General features: G+C 37.6%; 1 protein-coding gene across 7 annotated transcripts in view; it reads left to right on the top strand.

The window, feature by feature from the left end:
• The window catches only part of ptprfb (protein tyrosine phosphatase receptor type Fb), a 191,476-nt gene that overhangs the window by 78,770 nt on the left and 91,352 nt on the right, over positions 1–21,354 (top strand). For all 7 annotated transcript variants that reach the window (XM_079875605.1, XM_079875604.1, XM_079875609.1 and 4 more), the window contains exons 3-4: positions 11,208–11,353; positions 13,610–13,751. In XM_079875605.1, the coding sequence (XP_079731731.1) occupies positions 11,208–11,353; positions 13,610–13,751 (288 nt within the window). The remainder of the gene's footprint in view (positions 1–11,207; positions 11,354–13,609; positions 13,752–21,354) is intronic.

Here is a 21,354-nt window from a genome sequence, read left to right as displayed (position 1 = left end):
TCTGCCCACCCGCCAGTCAATGGCACAGGCTGTGCCAGTGTGATGGCTGCCCTTTACCTAACAGCTTTAACAGCGCCCTGCCTCCCTCCTCTCAGCTGTCCCTGAGCTGTTTATGCATGAAGATGAAAAATACTTTCAAAAACTGTACATATGCACACTAATTTAATATAAAAGGATAGGACTGTGTCGGGTAAACGTGGCACTTAAGTATGGAATATTCTTGGAATATTCAAAACTATGAATGCATGATATATAGGTTATTGGCCAGTATTAGTGACATTTTATTTTAGCAGTATTTTTACTTTAACAGGATTTTTACATTTATATTACCTTTTTTAATCTAATGCTTAAAATTAATAATATTAAATATATATTATAATAAAAATAATTTATATATCAGTGGGTGCGTTCCATATAAGCTGTGAACGCTCTGCATACCCAAGCCATTTATGGACTCGCTGATTAGTATTAACACTAAATTACTATAAAGTCCTTTGTTTGAGGTGTACCATAAAGCTTACATGATAAAATGTTAGTAATACGTATGTAACTCAGTCATTTATTTATTTGCCAAATGATGGCTGATTCACAGCAGCTTGCCGCTTACGCGCTGTTGTTATGTGTCGTTGTTACTGTCCCGCGTTCTCATTGGTTTGCTGGCCTATGGGGGATTTAATTCGCAGAGTAAGCTGTCCGTGGATTGCTCGCCCAAGAGGAAAAATGTGCTTCTGCTGCCAGATCTCGATCAACGAAAATTATATTGTGTTTGATGAAAGCCAGATGAAAATCTCAGATCTCAGCCAGAGATTTATGGCCACTGTACTAAATCAAGTTGGGGAAAAAAGTCATAAATTAAACAATTTTCTCCATAGGGACATTTATTTTTAACTAAAACTTATAAACTGTTAAAGACAGACCTAAGCAGACCTGTAACTATCCGAGGCTGTTAATCGTAGTCTATGCGTTTGTTAAATTATTACAATTATACGGCACATTTTGTGCGTGACTCAACTCGACAGTTTTTACGGGTGCTTGTGAATGTATCATCTACTTTCATTAAATGGTCAAATATAGGAAAATTTTTGCCATATGTCACGAGATTAAGCAACTGAGAAGGTAACACTCTGTGTGTATATATGTTATGACTATAACACTTACTATAAAATGTAATATAATATATATAATTTAAAGGGATAGTTCACTTTGAAATTAAATTTTGGTATGTTTTAGCTTACCTCAAGGGCATCCAAGATGTAGGTGTCTTTTTTTCCGCAGTAGTTTCAATTTTGATATTTTTAGGTCAAACCGTTCTTCCAAGTGATCTGAGGGGGCGCGCGCATCCTGCTGTGTGACATGTGCGCAGACTGGTGCATAGATATATACACTAGATTTCGCCTTGGCTACGGCATTCGTTAAGAACTGCCGTAGCCAAGGCGACATCTAGTGTATATATCTATGCACCAGTCTGCACCAGATCACTTGGACGTGGCTGTGTTACAAGAGGTAAAAACGATATAAATACTGTTAGTTTTCTCACACAAACCGCTCATTTCGTGTCTTAGGCCATCAATGTGTACTTACGATGGGGAATTGTTTAATTTGGACGATGGGGAATTGTTTTAATTCGGACTCTGTGCATGCTCTTTGAGACAGTGACCACAGACCTGCATTATAGGACTGACATACAAGAACGGTTTGACCTAAAAATATCAAAATTGAAACTACTGCGGAAAAAAAGACACCTACATCTTGGATGCCCTTGAGGTAAGCTAAAACATACCAAAATTTAATTTCAAAGTGAACTATCCCTTTAAGTATTTATGTATTTAGCTTTTTTTGTACCTGTAGTAACCATGCCGGAACAGTTGAAAACAGTTGAAAAAGGCATGAGATTCAAAGCTTGTTTGAAAAATTTAAGTAAACCTTAGGCAGAATTCTCATTACTCGCTTCCACTGTAGCTGAGGCTAGAATATTTCTCCTGCAACTCACCATCCACCACATGAGTCCTCTGAGGAAAACGCTGGGTTAACGCAGATTACGTGCAGGTCATAGCAAATAAAGCAGCCAGATTTATGACCATTTATGTTTGTGTCATAATTACACCCTCTGGTAACGGCGTACCTGCAGTGTGCAGACTCCTGAGGCTTTCTAGAATGGTCTCAGGCGATCACTTTGGGTTAACCTTTCAAAATATTTCCAATCTGGTGATATTTCATGGCTCCTTAATCTTTCATAGTGCCTGGCTGCCCTAAGCGTTCAGAGTCACCCAGAACTTCCTATACCTTCTGTCTTATGGAGTACTCAGTCTAGTGCTGCCTGCAAACCAGCCGTGATGCTCACTTATCTGTATTCCCATGCAAACATTCCTCTTGTCCCTCTGCCAAAAGCGAGGCCCGGATGGCACCTGCCTATTGTGCGAAAGCTTTCAGTGTGCTATGCTCATCATAACAATAGCCCTATGAGAAGCAAGCTGGAATGCACCAGCATCTAGCGCCGGTTTGTGTTTTAATATTGATGGCTCTGTCTAAACAGGAAGGTTTTCTCTGCGAGGCAGAATAACTCTATTGTTCTATCATGAGGGCCAAATAATGAGGTAGTAACGATATTTCCTCATGATTGCCCGTCTCGTCTTTGATCCAATATCATGTCGACAGTGGGAAAGAGAGATAATGAGTCACGGCTTTGAAGACTCCAGGATGGGCACCGGTTTAAAGGCTGAAGTAATGCTAAACCGCCTGGTCATATGATACAGCTTACCTCTATTAACAGGAAGCTCTTTTTTCATCAACTTGTCAAGATACATGAGGGAACATTGAGCTAATGCTTTTAGTAAATGATTTTTCCCCTCAGTGGCTACATGTGTACCCTCCACCCAACCTGTGTAAGAACATTACTTAATCTTCATTTCTGTCAGTTCTGACTTACTTTTTTCTGTGGAACACAAAGGAAGATATTATGAGTTAAGTGCTGATCACTCTTGGCTGTGCAATTGTAATGAGTTGAGCCATAAAAAAGACACATAAGCATTATGAAAATATCATAAAAGTAATCCGCATGAGTCTTCTAAAGTCATTTGATAACTGGCGATGAAAAGACCTTTACAACCTAGACTCATTTTGAAAAAAGCGTTCAGCACTCCAAAAATGTACCCATACACCTGATTTTGCAGCTGAAATGAACACTAGTGGCGGTAAAACACCAACAACTTTGATTCCTTTATGCACAAGTTTTGAGTTCAGGGGAAGATTAGCGCACAATAATCCTTGCTCTATAATACGTTATGACCTCAAAACACTTTTACCATACTGCATGATTCATAAAATATATTTTGCTGTTTGCATCACATAATCAGCTCCATATGCATGGCTTTTATGATGTAGTAAACTTGCACTTGTGATTTGGAGTGATTGTGCATGAATCAGTGAGGAACAAGTTATGATAAAAGGGCTTGAAGACTTGAAGACAAGCTAAAATGGCATGGTTGCTTCAGAAAACACATTATCTCACGTTTGCTTTTTTAGCTCTATAGTGTAGGTGGTACATTATTTTCAAAAACGACAGAGCATTAACCCTTTAGAGCAGGGTTCACCAATCTCGGTCCTGGAGGGCCGCTGTCCTGCAGAGTTTAGCTCCAACCAGCTCCAACACACCTGTTTGAAAGTTTCTATGCCTAATGAGACCTTGATTAGCTGGTTCAGGTGTGTTTAATTGGGGTTGGAGCTAAACTCTGCAGGACAGCGGCCCTCCAGGACCGAGATTGGTGAACCCTGCTTTAGAGCAACTCACCAAACATTTTATTTCTGGAACAGCTGCAATCCGTACAACAACCAACATAATGAAACTTTCCCAGATTCACATTCATCTGCTTCAGATAAAATGCGATTTGAGCACGACTCACTGGATATTTCACTGTGAAAGTGAAACAGCGTAATATATAATATTGCAGAAATGTCACCACAAGCATGTTTTTTCAATCAGCCTGTGTTGAAAATGTAAGGTGTTATTCATTGAAATGCTTCGCCTCCAGTGAGTTGTTAACTACTGTGAGCGGATCATTGACACAGGATCAAGAATCATATCAGTCCGATTCATGAATGAATCCACAACTGGATCATTTTGATTCACTTAAAGATCTGATTCAAAAAGTATGATGTGTTCACATCATCACAACATTTGTTCATGAATTCTCAAGATTGTCTGTGAGTAACAGCTTAAATCTCTCGCACCAAACTATTGTATAACTTCAGAGGACTTGAGTTGTGTGGACTTCTTTTAGTGTACTTTTGTAGTGTTTTTTTAAAGCTTGACAGTCTCAGGCCTCATTTACTTTCATTATATTTTAAAGAGTGTCCTTCACCATTTCTTTTTCACTGAAAAAGGTTTGGAACGACACAAGGGTGAGTAAACGATGTGAGTAAACAGTTATTTGGCTGAACTGTCCCTTTAAGATAATTCTCCAGCAGTGTTTTAGGAGGAAATCCATTACTTTAATGCTCCTCACAGAGGGATATGCATAATTGTGCTCAGAATTTGTGTTCTGCACATTCTGCTAAATAATTTAATAACATTAGAAAGTGGCGCACTCAACAGCAGCCTAACACTGTATCACTTAGAGAAAGAATTCCCACTGGGAATTGTTCTTCCTTTAGTTTTTAGTGCCTTACTTATCCAATCGTTTGTTTGTTTCCATTCTTCGGCCCATTGAATTCTGTTTCTCTCAAGGCCTGGAAAAGCAGTGTTGATAAGTTGTCATTTCAAACAACTTTCACAGCCAGTCGTCTCTTTTCCTACAAGTACACCCGTTTGCAGCAGATGCCACTGCATTGGATTTAGTGAGGGAATCGTGCATGTCAATAAAGGAAACTGGAGATATTAAACCAATAGAGCAAAATGACTGGCTTGATGTAGAGTTAATTGAAAGCAAAATTCTGTAAAAGGTCTAAAACCCAGTTAATGGAGAAGTTTCACTAAAACCACCGCAGCTGATAGCATCGGACACATTTCCGCTCAGAGCACGAGTGAAAATGATAACTTGCTAATCTATTATTAATGAGAACGAATGGTTGGCTCCCTGCTTTGTGTATTGATCCTTGTACTCAATCCGGATCGGGTGTTTCTGCGGAGCGGGAATGCTGCTAATTGCTGGTGTCCATTTGTCATCTCCACTCTAAAGCCTTTTTTCTTAAAAGCTGTATAAATGCTTAAAACATTCCTACAAAATTCAGATGCATTTTGCAACACAAGTCTCCTCCAGGGAAAGCCTTAAATTACCCATCTTGAAAATTGACGTAACCTCAAGACGCAAGCAAAACGTGTTTGCAAGTAAAAGTAAAGTTCTTTCATCTTGATCAGGAATTTGCTGCCCATTTGCTGTCCTCCCTTACACTGGCCACATGCTGCTGTCTAAAGCATGACTCTAGTCTGTAGGAAATAAATGTCAACAGGTGTCCAAGGCCACCTGTTCTGGCGCCTGTGGATTTATTGAGTTGGTTAATACAAAAGGACTGGGACGACAGGAGAGCCACCTGGGAGGTCAGGGCCTGGTCCCTCTCATCTCCTCCTATGACCTGTGTTCTCAACAGTCTCTTTGAGCATCAAGTAACCCTGAGCCCTGAACCTCTCCTCTGTCAATTTACAAACATGTTGAGGGCACAGCTGCACTACGTCGATCTGTTAGCTTTGAGACTTTTGAGAGCTCTACAAATGTTTCAAGAGCACCTTAGATAATGTCACTGGCCACTGGAAAGGTCCTCTTGATTACCAAATCAGAATGTACCATAAACACCACAATACATTTTTACAATTTTGTTCACAATAAACTGTTTTAGACTGGACTAGGCTTTCTAGTCATAGGTTTTTCTTTCTCCCCAGGTCAGAAATAAATGTAGAAATGTGGTTGTGTACTGAGATTAATGCTCTGAGGTTGCTAGTAAATTTTCAACATCACATAGTGATCATATAATTAAAAGTATTATAGAAATATATAAATCATTTTTATGCAAGTGTTTGATAAACCAGTATGCAGAATCTAATTTAATTAGTTTTAGTTTCAGCTTTTTGACTTTGTGTAAATGTTAAATAATTATGCAAATCAAATATCTAAAACTTAGCGCTAAATATGTAGTTTAAGTGCTATTATTAAAGATTAAAGTTGAAATTGTGAGAATATCAGAAAAAATTATCTGTCTCTCGAGACCCTTATTATCTGCCTTTCCTGTGGACCTTTGTGATTCATTCATGCATCTCATGTGCTTAAACTCTCAGCAGTTTATATGTACTTTAATTTGAAACATGTGCCCAGGTGGCCTAATGCCCACTGATCCTCGCTCGTAAACAAAGGGAACCCCCCCCCCCCCCCCCCCCCCCACACACACACACACACACACACACACACACGCTAATAGAAATGTCATGACCGATGTTAAAGGACTCTTGAATCTTTCCATCATGGGAAAATCTCAGAGTATCCGCTGTATGTCCGTCCGACTGACTGCACTGTATTCTTCCTTTTGATTCTAAACTGAACTCAAATGGCACTGAGAATTGGGTAAGAGAGAAACATAAACCACTTAATTGGAGAAACTGAAAGATGCAAAATAAGATACACCTGTGTTTTGCCAGATGAGAAGTTTTTCTTTCTTTTTGTATCATCTTTTTACTACTTTAATTAATTTTACTCTAATTCATTCCTTTTATAACTGTTTTAATTTCCCTTGCTTTTATGTTGTAAAGCACTTTGAATTGCCATAGTGTGAAATTTTAGAAATGTAAAGCATTTTGAATAACTGTTTTAATATTCCTTGCTTTTATTTTGTGATTGTTTATTCCTTTCTATATAAAGCACTTTGAATTGCCATAGTGTATGAAATGTGCTATATAAATAAACTTGCCTTGCCTTGCCTTGAATGTCAAACTGACACTAATCTCATGCTTGAAATCACACGCAACCCCAAGTATCCATATTTTGGGAATTCCCAGCAAGTATACTGTAGAATCTTGTTGAGGTTTTACCCATTAAATTAGCAGTATCTAACCATGATGCCTGCAATGAGGAGGCCGTTAGCTCCCAAAACTTCCTTTCCACCCTCTTGTGTGGGTATAATGGAGATAAAAGTAGCCAGAAAGGCTTTTATAAGGGTATGCATTGCTCTGTGGTGCCAATCAAAACAGTCTCCAGAGGAACCGGCACGTAAATGTCATTTAAATGTCAGGCCAGCCAATACTCCTGTGGGTCATAGGGGTGCTGGTGTGGTACACATTGGCTTAGATTTTACAATGGATACACATACAGGTGCATACACACAAACAGCCTCACAGTTGTGGGCGTCGTCTTCTCTTATATAGCTCCGGTGGGGGTTATGTCCTAGAGCAAGGGCAACCCAAGCCACCCCCGGCACACTGTAGTGATGTCTGCTAGTCAGTACTTCACCACCCTACCCGTAGGTGCTATGTAATGTTAACTAGGTATTGATTTTGTTTTCTTCAGCACTCCCCTTCTGATCCCAAAGTATAAAGGAGGAAGGACACCATTGCGATGTCATCGTATTCCCCTGGCTTGTTCCCTCCAAGAAAATCATATGTACAACCGCATGTAGTCTCCACACCGCTGCAATTTATCTCTCCCTTGACTAAGAGAGGATTAGATTCCCACCGTGGACCGCCCGCTAGGACACCGTGATCTATACCAACATGTCCCGTGGTTCACTGGAGATGTTTCACTGTGATAATGGATTTTGCGTCCTCCTCCTAAACGAGATTATAAGAAATCATGGGGTTGTAAGGCGGGTGCCAGTAAGTCTGGGCTACCCCTTGAGAAAACAAAAGGCTCTCCTGAGAATTAACTCTTGCATATGTAACATATATAACATATGTAGAAATGTGGTGTGCCCTCCCCCAGATCCTCCATTCAAACTACCTCCTATATGTAACTAAGTTTTCTTTTCTACAGGTATCAAGAACCCATTCAATTACAAATTCTGATCCCACAGTTGTGAACCCCTCAATAGGGGACCAAAATATAATTATAATGACAGACACCACCATTTGGTAAATATATTGAATTAACTGGGTTTATAAGGAAAATTGGCAAAAGGTTCAAGGAGTCTGTAGGTAGACTTCCCACACAATCGCTGTGTGTAGTTTTCGTTGCCAGGTAAATATTTCTACAATTCCTCGATTTCTGAATTGTTGTTATTCTATGAATTGGATTTTGAATTATTGTTCTATTACCTGGTCATTAAATTGTAAACATTTGCTTTTATTCTGACTGATTCTGAAATTGTTTTCCCAAGTAGATTAAACGGATTTGTATGTTACCTCAAGTCTGTGTCAGATTAGTGACGACTAATATTTGGCACTGATTCAAGTGTACTTGGTTTGCAAAGACAAAAAGTGAATTTCCGTTTAGGGCAGCAAACGTGCTGCTTGACCAACCTAAATCTGGGTGTGTCTTACCTCTGTTTTAATGTTACTTTAGATTACTGTACGTGGGAAACCACGGCATGGCCGATCCAAAGCTATTAAAAGAGAAGTAAAGTTGGTTGACTTATATCTGTAGTAGTGGCCATACCTCTGCCTGAAGTAGCCTAAACATTACCTTAAATTCAAGTGTATGCAATTCCATGGGGGCTATACCAAAGTATCCTTGATTGTGTAAGCATGAATGTGACCATCTCAGGTATATAGTATTTACCTCTGTTTGGTGACCACCGTTTGGTGAGACCCGCTTTAAACAGAAGACGTGAGGAACTCTGAGCAACATGGTTTCCTAATCTGAACGGGTAAAATATACTTAGTTAAAAAGAATAATCAAACATTCGTTCACATTTAGTGATGCTCAGATATCATTAAAACCTTTTTCATTTATGGAGTCAGATGAAATAACGAGGTAATACATGAGAAAATGTATTTCATTTAATCTTGTTGTGTTGCGTAAAAGGAAAGACAGCGGGCTAAAGGTGGTTTTCAGGATCTTGTTTGTGTATTTTATATTTAATGTAGGTGAAGTATTTACAGATGTGAATCCATGCTCTATTAGATTGAGTAAGGTTGGGTTTCTGATCTGAAGTCGTTAGTGAATGATGCTTAGGGAATTGAAAATGCAAGTAGTACGCCTAGTATAATATTTAATAATTCACCTTTCACCCGCATCACCCACTATTTCCGCAGAGTGTTGCTCAGTAGCTGTGATTCTGCCAAATGTCTTTAAAAACAAGCCATTACATGTGTGAAATGACTCAGGCGATACATGTGGGTTTTTATCTTCACTACCTGGCTTGAGCAGTGGTGAAACTTGTCCCATTGTTGTTTGTATTGTAAATGCATGACAACAACGCAGGGTGTGTGAGCTGTTCTCCCAGAAAGCCATGAGCTGCAGCGTGCTCTGACTGGCCTCTTTAAAAAACTAAAAAAACAATGTTGTTTAGCTACTAGTTGTTGAAGCCATACCATTGTCAACTTTTCTCTTTATGAATAAAGAATGAAATCTTTTCACTTTCTGTCAATGTGGGATTGTTTCTTAATTCTTGAGGCTATTTTTGGCTATTGAATCACATTGACTGTGTTTATTTTGTGTTTTCTAGGACTGCCAGGTTAATACTTTAATGTTGTGTGTGATTATAAAAAGTAGCAACACATTCTGTCAGTTTAACACTTACCTTGTTTTATGATTGTATAACAATTATTGACAGTTAAATGTATTGGATTAATGTGTATTTAACAGGGCTGTCAGTGTTTAAACTTAAAGGTAGGGTAGGTCAGAATTGTCTAAAAAAACTTTCATTCAAATTTGTTTAAACTGTCTTTATATACCAATACATAATTAAAATGCAAGTACTCTGAAATAGAGAGTATAAAAAATTGAGTGACTCTAGTGTATTTAATCATCAATAAACACAGCTCATTAATTCCATTCACTCCCACCTAAAAACGGGTGCGCGACTGCGCGCACGTGGGCAGAGCCAGTAATAGCGGCGGTAGTCATGGCGACGGAGAGTGACAGTCGCGCAAGCCAATCACTTGTTTCGTCCCGGTAGGAATTAATGAGCTGTGTTTTTTGAAGATTAAATACACTATAGTCACTCAATTTTTATACTCTCTTTTTCAAAGTACTTACATTTTAATTATGTATTGGTATATAAAGACAGTTTAAGCCAATTTGAAAAAAAGTTCTTTAGACCATTCTTACCTACACAACCTTTAAGTGTGATTTAATTATAAAAAAAAGAATAATAATGTGACAAAATAGCCGCTTTTCCACTGTCGGGCCAGTGCGAGCCAGGGCTAACAACGTGCTGGGCGTCAATAATTCTTCTTCAATAATTCTGAATCAAACTGGTATTTACTGTAAAAAGAGAGCACACATACTTATTCAGTCGCACATGCTTCCATTTATTTGTGATCACAGGAATGCACAGACCAACTCCATTATGGAAGAATAGAAAAATATTGATAAAATATATGCTTACTTCACATTTCTTTAGAAAGGAAGAGCATTTTAAATGTCTTAAATTTTGAGATAACATGGGAAATGGGGTTGACCCTGCTCAGATAAACTCCGCCTTTGACCATAACAACTCCTCAAGCCCTCTTTGGACCAAGGTATTCTTTGGGCCAAAAAACCCTGGCCGTTGGCCCCAAGGAGGTCCGATCAAGCCCAGAAGTGACGGTGGAAACGTGACTGGCCCTGACACACACTAGCAAACTCGCTTTTGCCCTGGCAGTGGAAACATGGCTAATGCGAACAGTTAGTTAATCTTTTATCATGTTCTTGGTTTTATAATTAATCGTACAAAATGAATGGGCTAAATTTACATCTCAAGATCTAGACGGAGTGCATCGGAATGCAGGGTTCTCGAGACGTTGAACTATTTTTGTCTGGACACAACGTCTTAACATGCTGCTTATGACTGCCTCATTGACTTTTAAAGGGTTTTAGCGAATGTTCTGTTTTTTTTTTTATTTTTTGTTTTTTTTTAAATAAGTTTAAATAAGAATAAGTCAATAAGAAGCTGTCATACAGAGCATGGGACATTCTGAGAAGCATTAGGTGACTTGTGGGTGAAAGTCTCTCTCAGGCTCAGCTGCAGGTGTTAACTTAGTTCCAGTTTAAAGGATGCCCGTTCATAACTAGTTTAACAAAGTTTTGTGCGACCACAGTCCAGGAACTAATTTTTTTTTTCTTCTCCTTTTCACCTCACTTTTCAAGGCTTGCCAAATTTCATCAAATCTCCAGAGGACCAGACAGGGATTTCAGGAGGAGTGGCGTCCTTTGTGTGCCAAGCAGCGGGTGAGCCCAAGCCTCGGATCACATGGATGAAGAAAGGAAAGAAAGTTAGCTCCCAGCGCTTTGAGGTGACTAACTGTCTTTCCCTGCCTCTCCTTAGCATGTCAGTGTCTCTCCCATGCCACATCATCATGATGCCTTTCTTCTTTCCATCATCAGGAATTTGCACAACACTCTTGTTTTTCTTATTGCAATCTTATGCTGATATATTCTTTTGTGTTGTCCTCAGCCACCTCACACCCCTCTGTGTTGTCCCTCTATTCCCTTCGCCCCATTTCCTGTTCTGTCTGTGTTAGGGTTTAAGCTGAGATCTGAATGTACCTCTTCATGGTTTGGGGTCAGTATGAAGGCCCAATATTTTTCAACAGGGAACAGGGCTGCTTAAAGAAAAATTAAATAAACAAATAAATAAAATAAAAAATAAACCCACTAACCATTCACCTATTTCTGAGCAATGTTTGTTTGTTTATTTATTTATTTAAAAACTTAACAAAACAAAACAAAAAAGTATTTGGACACATTCAAAAAAATATTTGACCAATTTCAGAAAAAAAAAATATTTGACCAATTTCAGAAAAAAAAATATTGTCAAATGTTATTTATATAGTTATTGTGTTATTTATCTAATAATGTTATTATTAGATAGATAGATAGATAGATAGATAGATAGATAGATAGATATTATTTATTTATTTTTAAATTAAATATTGTTGCACTTTATTTAAGATTTATTTATTTATTAAATGTTTTTATTTATTTATTTTAGAAATAAAAACTGTGACCCCAAAATACTTAAATTAAATAAATAAATACGTAATTATAATTTAAACATAATAAATAAATTAAAAAGTCAAACTTAAAAATGTCAAACCAAACCAACTTATAACAAACATTTATATATAAATGTTTTGTAAAATATTGTCAAAAGAGTAGGGCTGTCAACGTAACGCATTAACGCATGCGATAATTTTTTTCAGTTTAACCCGTAAAAAATATTTAAAGCAATTAACGCAGCATCTGTTTTTTTCTGTCATCCTTTGGCTACCATTACATTATATGATCACACTCTAATTCATGCAAATGCTTTTAAACCATTCAAGCGCGATAAGGCAAAAGAGAACGCGCTGGCTGTGTCCTGACACACACACAACGCAGAGTGCGCACCAGAATCGAGTTCTCTTTTGTGCTTGAACGAACAATAACACACACATTTATGCCAAAATGTCTGTTTTGTCGAGTATCCTCATAAGAGAAGTCTTAAATGAGTTAAATAAAGTCTTGAATGTAAATATTTGTGAGAATGAGGCGCGTGTGAGATCCGAGTCTCTGTCAGCAGCTGCTGGTCTTAAAGTGACTAATTCTGTCTGTCAGTAAAGTTAATCAAAGAACAAAGGTAACAGAGAAAATTACTCACTGCTTTTGTAGCTTTAATAAGGATTAGTCTATATAATTAATTATAACTTATGCAGTGCAGACTGTTTGATAACTTGATATTCAATTTTTGTATGTCCTACCTGTTAGACATGTATGAAGGGCACAGGTAAATATGACATTTATTATGGATTTATGTGAGGATTATTTGAAGTTCACTTAAATTAAAAGTTATATTTTTTGAAGCCTAATAATTGTTAAAAAATGTATAGCTTTCAATTACACTGAAATGTTGAATGGCTATAATTAATGTTTGAAATTGGGGGGAAATTTATTTTTATGAGACATCAGTAGCTGTATTGGTATCAGTGATACTGGCCTTCATTCATAAAAATATGCCATTAAACAAGTATTTAAAATATACTGTCTTTATGTTGTCTCAACATTAATTTGGAGATTAACTGTGAAATTATTACTTTATAAATATATAAAAAAGTAAATGTTTTTAATTGCGATTAATCTAGTAAATTTTTAATCAATTGACAGCACTACAACATATTTAATCATATATCATTTATATAATTGTTTCTACCATGTCACCTAGCCCTGCTCTTGATCTAAATGAGGCAATGCACACAGATCTGGGAGGAGAACACATTAGCCTAAACACACTAAATGTATCATCTCTTAAGTATTCTTTAAGTGTCCTAGGTATTCCAGCCCCATACACACCAGGCTGAATTCAGGTTTTCTGCACCAGGCTGTAACATATCATATGTAAAAGTTCTAGGAGAATAACTCCAGACAGTTGTTGGCTGGAAGTTCAGAGGGAGGTGATTAAAGACCCACCGCTTTTTGAAGATATACGATCTGTCTGAGGGTTTGTCGTAAATTTAAGACGAGAAGAGATAAAAACATTTAACTGTGTGAGTGTGTGTGTCTTTCTTTCTCAGGTGATTGAATTTGATGACGGTTCGGGCTCAGTTCTCCGCATACAGCCGCTGCGCACTCACAGGGACGAGGCCATCTATGAGTGCACAGCCACCAACAGCATGGGAGAAATCAACACCAGCGCCAAACTCACTGTGCTGGAAGGTGAGACGTCCCACTGGGCATTTGATGGCCCTGGGTTTGACCAATTTTTTATACATTTCGGCCTTTATTGCATGAGTTTTTGCCTTCAACTGGACAAATAGTGGAGAAGTGACAGGAGAAGATGGGGTGGGATTGTGAAATGACCCTAGGTAGATTTGAACACTACCCACCAGGCCATGCTTAATCCACTAGCCACAACAAGTGATGGAAGTATTCATTTTTTATATAAAAAAAAGTTATCTATTCAAATTAAATATATAGTTCCCATTAATGTTAGTTGATGTTTAACTAACATTAACTAACAACTGAGCAATGTATTTTTTACAGTATGTATTAATCTTTGCTAATGTTAGTAAATAAAAATGCAGCTGTTCTTTGTCAGTCCAGGTCCTTTAAATAATATTAACAAATACAATGTTTGATTTTAATAATCAACATTTAAATTTAAAATTTAACTAATATTTTTAAATGCTTTAGAAGTATTTTTCATTTTCAGTTAATGTTAACTAATGTATTTAAATATAATAGTGTACAAAAAAAAAAAAAAAAAAAAAAAAAAAAAAAAAATATATATATATATATATATATACACACAGATTTATTATCAGTAAAAAATCAGCAGCCTAAAAACAACTAAGTACAAAACTAGACTAATTAATATAAATTTCAAACATTATTAAAGACAAGTAAACAGTGAATAATACAATAAAAACAAAGAATCAAATTAGCAATATAGCACAAATAAATACAACTGAACAAAGTTCAGAAATTGAAATCAAATGTAAGATAACACTGCATAGTTTTCTTTCTTTTTTTAAATATAGATGAATTCTTAATAAAGTTACAAAAGTTATTCAGTTGAGATCATTGAGGGATTTTCTTTTTCTTTTATTCTTTGATTAACATTAATGTTATGATGAATGCACAGATGGCAGCAGGTTTATTAGGCTGCTGTCACTTTAAGACCTAATGCTCAGATCCAATATACTGTTACACATGCGTTTTTATTCTCAACTGTTTATGTTCACTTTAGACATAACCAACTGTGTACGAGGATATTTTCACATAATTTTGTGTTCAGGCGCAAAAAGACGCAAAAGAGAACTCAATTTTGTATTCGTGCACTATGAGGATTGGCTTTTTGTGCACACACTCTGGATGTGACCAGCACTGAAAACAACGCATGTGTGCCAAATTGAGTTCTCTTTTACCTCGTCTTGCGCTTGAATGGTTTAAAACCACATTAAAATGCGCACACAGAAATCGATTCCTGGCCTTAAGTGTCCGATTCCAGAATTTTTGATTCCCAACCCGATTCACCAGCGAATTTTGGACATAGGCTAGGTGTTTTGTCTGTCATTAGAATGGCTGCATCTGAGGCAGTAAGTGTATCTCATTATGTTTTCATCAACTTAAAGGTTATAAAGTTTACTGTAGCTATGTGGCACTCAGTTTTTCTGTCATTTTGGCTAAAAATCTCATGGTATTGAAGATGATGTGATTCACACAGGCTATTTAAGACAGTATTGGCTATGACTCAACAGCAAATGCTAGACTAAGACACTCTTCTCAGCTGCTCAAATACGTGAAATATTAGCCTTATATATAGTGTTTCTTGAGTAAAGAAAACGCTGTACTTATTCAAAGAACCAGATCTTTTTTTTACACTTGCATTGCAAACAAGCAGAGATGAGGTTTTACTTACAGGTCTAATAGAGTTACGAGGTTTAGACATAAGCTATTTTTAATACTTTTCATTGGTTAGATATTTGCAAAACCCACAGACCGAGTAATGGTTTTTGGAAAAATATATACAATTGACGAAATGTGGAGATACTGTTTCTGCCCGACAGCGTCGATATAGTGTCTTGCGTCATTAGTAGTGTCTAAGTATAAGGTTGTTAACCCCCTTGACCCATTTCTCTATGCAAGCCATTGGATCTTGCCCGATGTTTAGCAATACTTTCATGTGCTGAGAAATAAGAGTGAAGCGTAAGATTTGGAATATGAGAGCATGATGAAATGTCAACAATTCAAATACTATTAAAATGAATATCTTAAAATATCCCTCAGAATTCCTTGTAGTAACGGCTGACCCACCCCTGCACCATGTGTTTGGTATTACACACGTGCCCCCAGTGTAATCCCTTTTAATCTTATTTTTTGCCGCCGTGTATGAGCAGACAAAGGCCATTTAGTTGAAATTAGCCTCGAATGAAGAAAACATCTGATGAATGTTAGAGTCCTGTGGCCCTGGTCAGAGAGGAAGAATAAGAAAGAGGTGCCATATTGAAGGCAGGCCGTTTTGCTCTTTTAGCTGCTTTCCACAGTGAAGTGGATAAGTTGGACGCCCACAGGATCCTGCAGGACAGAATGAACTCTATTTATAGCTCATTGTTCATAGCGAGCAATGCATCATTTGTGTCCTACAGCAATGCTGAAAGACCAGCACAAAGGAGAAGTTGAATGATAATGATGTTCTCTAATGACTTACTAAAGGATGTCCTCTGCGTACATTTGGAGGGTCTTGGGAATCTCTGCCAGAAATGCAGTCGACTCATCTTAAGCTCATAGAAATTATATTAGGCTGAAATATAACACATTCATTTTTATCACTGTTTAACCAGGGCAGAACTGTGGTGCTTGTACTGCTGTAAATACAATAAGTAGAGTGTTTGGTTTTTTTATTAGGCAAAAATACCATTCTAATTTTCTTGGAAATGTCCCATGTAAATAGCATGGTATATGAATATGATAATAAGTCAGAACCAAAATCTATTTCACATGCAGTCAGCCAGTCATTATCAAAAAATAAACACTGGCAGGATTGTCAGGACTCCCGATTTAAAGGGGTTTTGTTTTATGCATCTAATTAGAATAAAAAGGACATTAAATGTTAAAATTGAGAGAAAAAGAAGAAAACACAAAGTGATACGAGAGAAAATAAGTGAGCACATCTATGTAGGAAAGCAGTTGTTGTGGAGTTCAACAGTCATTATACAAAATATTTGACCACATATTGCATGACTGACCAACTAGTATGGTATTTCAGAGTGCCATGTAAAAAGCAGTTAAACATAAAGCAACCTTAAAGCAATGGAGTGGAGTGTTTTGTTTTGTGCATTGCTTCGCTTTGTGTTATTTTGTGTTTTGCTTTGCTTTATTTTTTGTGTGGTTTGTTTTGTGGTTTGGCTTTGGTTTGGTTTGATTCGTTTGGTCTGGTTTGGTTGAACGTTGCACGGTGGCAGAAAAATAACTTTTTGCTCAATGCTCAAACAACCAGCAATTATGTGCTTAATAGAGTTAAACTTCTTGAGTTTGAGTGACCTATTTTACAGACTTTTGTTAATGTGCTAGAACTTGTTTAAGCCACATGAATCACTCCCACCTGAGTTTAGATGGTCAAACACAGCTTAGGAATATGTGTGTCACTGCGTCTACCTGTCTAATTAGCCACTTGAATCATATTGCTAAATAATTATTGTGAACTTAACATAATTGATCCCAATTTAAACAGATGGCAGTTGCAAGAGGATTTCTTCTGTGATTATGATTTGTTTGTTTGCTCTAGAAGCGTGAACGTTCTTTTCCTCTGAGGGCCACTGATGCATCCTAACATGCCTTCAGGGCTCGCTCGTCGCCGTAGACTACACGACGAATCTGTGGAATACCAGCAGGTTTCATTTCAACTTCCAGGCTGCACTTCCACCAAGGTTGTGGGCGTTATTTGCTCACAGCTGTTGTCTGTTGAATAAAAATTTGCCATGCCTCTCTTGTAATCACATTGTGCGGATGCCAACATGGGCCTCTGTGTGAATTCATAATGACTTTGTCTAGCTGCACCCCATTTGTGCTCCTCATTTCTCTATAGCAGAGGAATTTGACATTACTGACACTCATGGACTGCAGTGAAGACTGAATGCAGAGCAGTTTGTTACATGTGCCTTTTGCGTTGATCGGTTGAATGATTTTCATTCCAAGCATCCGGTAAATCGCAATCAGGAGGTGTAATTCTGGGTGAATATGCCTAAGATCTTTTTCCTACCATCCCTCCGAATGGTAAAAAGAGTTCCTCTCTCATTTTTGGCTTATTCATTTCGTGCTCTTGTCTTGTGCCAGACTGACGTGATGACGTGCATGCTTTCATGTATCACATAGTGAGGAATTGGAAAGACTCCCATCGTCCTCTGAACCCACAAGAATTCTTTTAAATGATGGATCAGTGGAACATTTCTGTACATTGAAGATGCGGTTTCCTCATTAGATATCCTTTTCAAGAGCTCTACTGGTACGCACTCCTGGAGTTCTTGTCTTTCTCATATTTAACAGTGTAATTAGTAAACATTACTCGTACTGCCAGCGAATTAATATTGAATTAGCAATTTGCAGAAAACTTCTCCCAAACATGTTTGGGAATCGTAGTGATTCTAGTGCTGATTCAGATTCCATTAACAATTCTTTTTGTAATTTCAAGGAAGAGCGAATGAACAATTATTGGAAAACAATTCAAATTGCATTCACTACCCTCAACTGCCTGTTTGCTCTCAGATTTCAGACTACAGAACTGTTTAGTTCTTATCCAATCAGATTATATTATACGATTCTTTGGAAAAAAACAGGTTATTACTTGTTCACATGTATTGCATCCAACAGCTTTGCTGTCTTTATCTCTCCTAAATCTTTATACATTTAGCAGTTCACTGTTTGTGAAACATGTCATGTGTTGCGCATATGTGGGAGGGGTATAAAGGAGTTTTTCCACTGCAAAATATTCATGAGAAACAATGAATCACACTCTTGAAAGTTGATTCACTGCAGAGAGAAAACAAAATACATGCTGATTGTTTTAGGAGGCTCTGGTTTTATTCCAATGTTTGCAAATTCTAGAATTTTTAAAAGAACCAAATGTCATGAAAATCACTTGTTTCTGGTATTTATTTATTTGTATTTTTAAGAAGCCTGCTCTGGTGAAGATTGGGTCCATTGCCTCACAATACTAGATATAAATGTTTTTTTCCAGTTAGTCAAGTACAGGCAAAGACCACTTTGGATCAGAACCGTCACGTTTTACTGACACCATTTGACATCGACTGCCCCACATCACAGTGTGTTTGACAGTTGAATGACAGTTCAGGTCTTTTCCCTGAATGAAAACTTTTTAGTTTACCTGGAAGGGCATCATTTGCTTATGCACACACCAGGGAAGCGCTCTCACGCAACACACACAGACCCCCTCTGCTCTACAGGTGTGGTCTCCAACTGCTTCCCTGGCTTCAGTCAACGGTCCGTGTCACAAGTTTAATTTCTCCCACCATCTGCTGGCTTGAAGCCCAGCGCTGTAGATCATGAGCGTTTGACAGATACAAACTGCGTCTGTCGAGCGCGGCCTCTCCCAAGGACTCGTGCAATATGGCTGGGTGGATTCACTCACCTGGAGTCTGTATCGGCATCCCTACTGCATTATCGAGGGCTTTGCGGCTTAATTTAAATGACTGGATTTTGAATAAAGACTAGTTTGAGTTGCAGCTTTAACCTGCGGCTTGATGCACAATCCACATTAAAGGCTGTTTTCCCTAATTATGACTAACATCAGTAATTAATCCTGACAGAACATGTTTGTAGCTGCCAGATCTCATTGGAGTCACTAGCGATTCACTATAGCAGAAGTGTTTAAGACCGTTGTCCATATAGTGAGCTCTTCCAGTCCAATTTAGTTTGGAGGAAGTGAACTCAGACGTGTGACAGGAGCTGTGCACTATATCGGGTGTCGGCCATTTTGTAGTGGTGTCCGAATTCTGAGTGAACGACATCATTCCCTACATTCGTTGACTACTTTATACCCACAATCCTCTCTGAATTCGAGTGTACATTCGATGTACACTTGCTGAAGAACTATTTCCCAAAATCCTATGCGGAGAGGACTGAGTGCACGTGAAAGTGCAGGAGCAAGCGAGTTTGAACCAGATTACTTTGCAGCTTTTTTTATTAATCATTACTTGAATAAAACATTAAAATATATAGACAATATTATATAGACGCATATTAAAATTAATGAAATTATATTAATAAGGTAAATTATATAGGTATATTATTTTTATTATTAAAATATATTATTTTGGCTCAACTCAATTTTATGTGTTTTACTAACGTCCAGGTGTTCAAATAATTTGTGGCATTTCTGTTAACTCATTAAACTGTAAGGAAGAAATTATAATTTGGTGGATGATTTAAAAATATTAGTTAATCATCTGTAGGTAGCTTATTCATTCAGATGTAATCATAACGGTCGCCTGAGGGCACTCAACGACCACGTCATCTGTGAGCGTGAGAGTTTCTAACTGATTATACACATATTAAGCATGATAAACCAATTATACAATTACAAAATAAAGTCATTATGATTATTATTGTTATTAATATTATTTTATTAAGTAAGTAACAAGATAAAAGCACATACGTCAGCGTCCGAATTCACTCCTTGTGATATAGTGCACTCACATGGCATACACTATATAGGGATTAATGAATGAGTGAGCAGTTTCGGACACAGCTACAGGCTTTAAAGCTCTAGTGTTGAGATTTTCTGTAATGCTGTTGAATGGCCATTCTCTGACTGATGTTGCTCTAGTAATTGTGAATAAGCAGCCCTGTGGCTCTGACAGCCATGCTCACTAAGCCGCGTAATTGGAGCAGTTCACACTTTGAGTCTTCGTATGTCCGACAGCCTGGTCAATGTAGCTTCAGGGTGAAATGATCATAGGCTTTCAGTTTCAAAGGCAAAATAAGTAGAATAATGTAGTCCGGTGAACAGGTGAGGTGAAAGTGAGAGTAAAAATATGTGAAATTCTCTGATTAGGCAATAAAATATAAGTGGCTGTGTTGTATAGTGAACAAACACAGCTAGGGTTTGCAGGCCCTTTCGGCGTGTCTGTCGCAGAAACTTCCATTTAAATCAATTTACTGCCTAATAATTGTATTTTTTTATTTTTTATTTTATTAGGTAAATTCACTAAATGTCATTTTCTGCAAAAAGATAGTGCCACTGCCGGTATTTGTACGTTGAGCCGCAGCTCATTGGCCGCTGAAGACAAATCAGCAACCAATCAGCTGCGCTACAGTATGTATGGCGATGCGATCGCAACCAAATTGAGTCAAGGACCTATCAGCCTGCGCCATCTACAGTTTCCTTTTACTGGTATCTGGGAACATTTGCAAATGAACATATTCAAATTTAATCTTTTACTTAAGCAAAATGTATTCAAGGATGCAACTGGGGTTGGAAAACAAACAAAAATGCAAACAGTATGGGACATTCAAAGGCTTCGATGTACGTTCAAATTCTGTGGTTATCTGCAACGTTTCGGGTCGTGAGATTGTTGGTCTGTCAAAAGTTTGGTAGGCGTGGCAGCTATACGGTCAGTTTTATCTTTAGTTTGATTAGCTCAGTGTCAGAGCCTGAAGGGAAGATGCGCTAATAGAGAGGTGTGTGTGTTTGATCTGTGTTGTTCTGTCAGCAAACTGAATGAATAAGTAAAGGCTGTCACATGAACAGAGCCAAGGGGGCTTCATTTTCATGTTACACTGTTCTCAGTAACTTTCAACT

The sequence above is a fragment of the Squalius cephalus genome (assembly GCF_949319135.1).
Source record: "Squalius cephalus genome assembly, chromosome: 7".
Classification (NCBI taxonomy): Eukaryota; Metazoa; Chordata; class Actinopteri; order Cypriniformes; family Leuciscidae; genus Squalius; species Squalius cephalus.
Note: the sequence above shows the minus strand (reverse complement) of the source record. Positions and strands in the feature narration are given on the sequence as shown.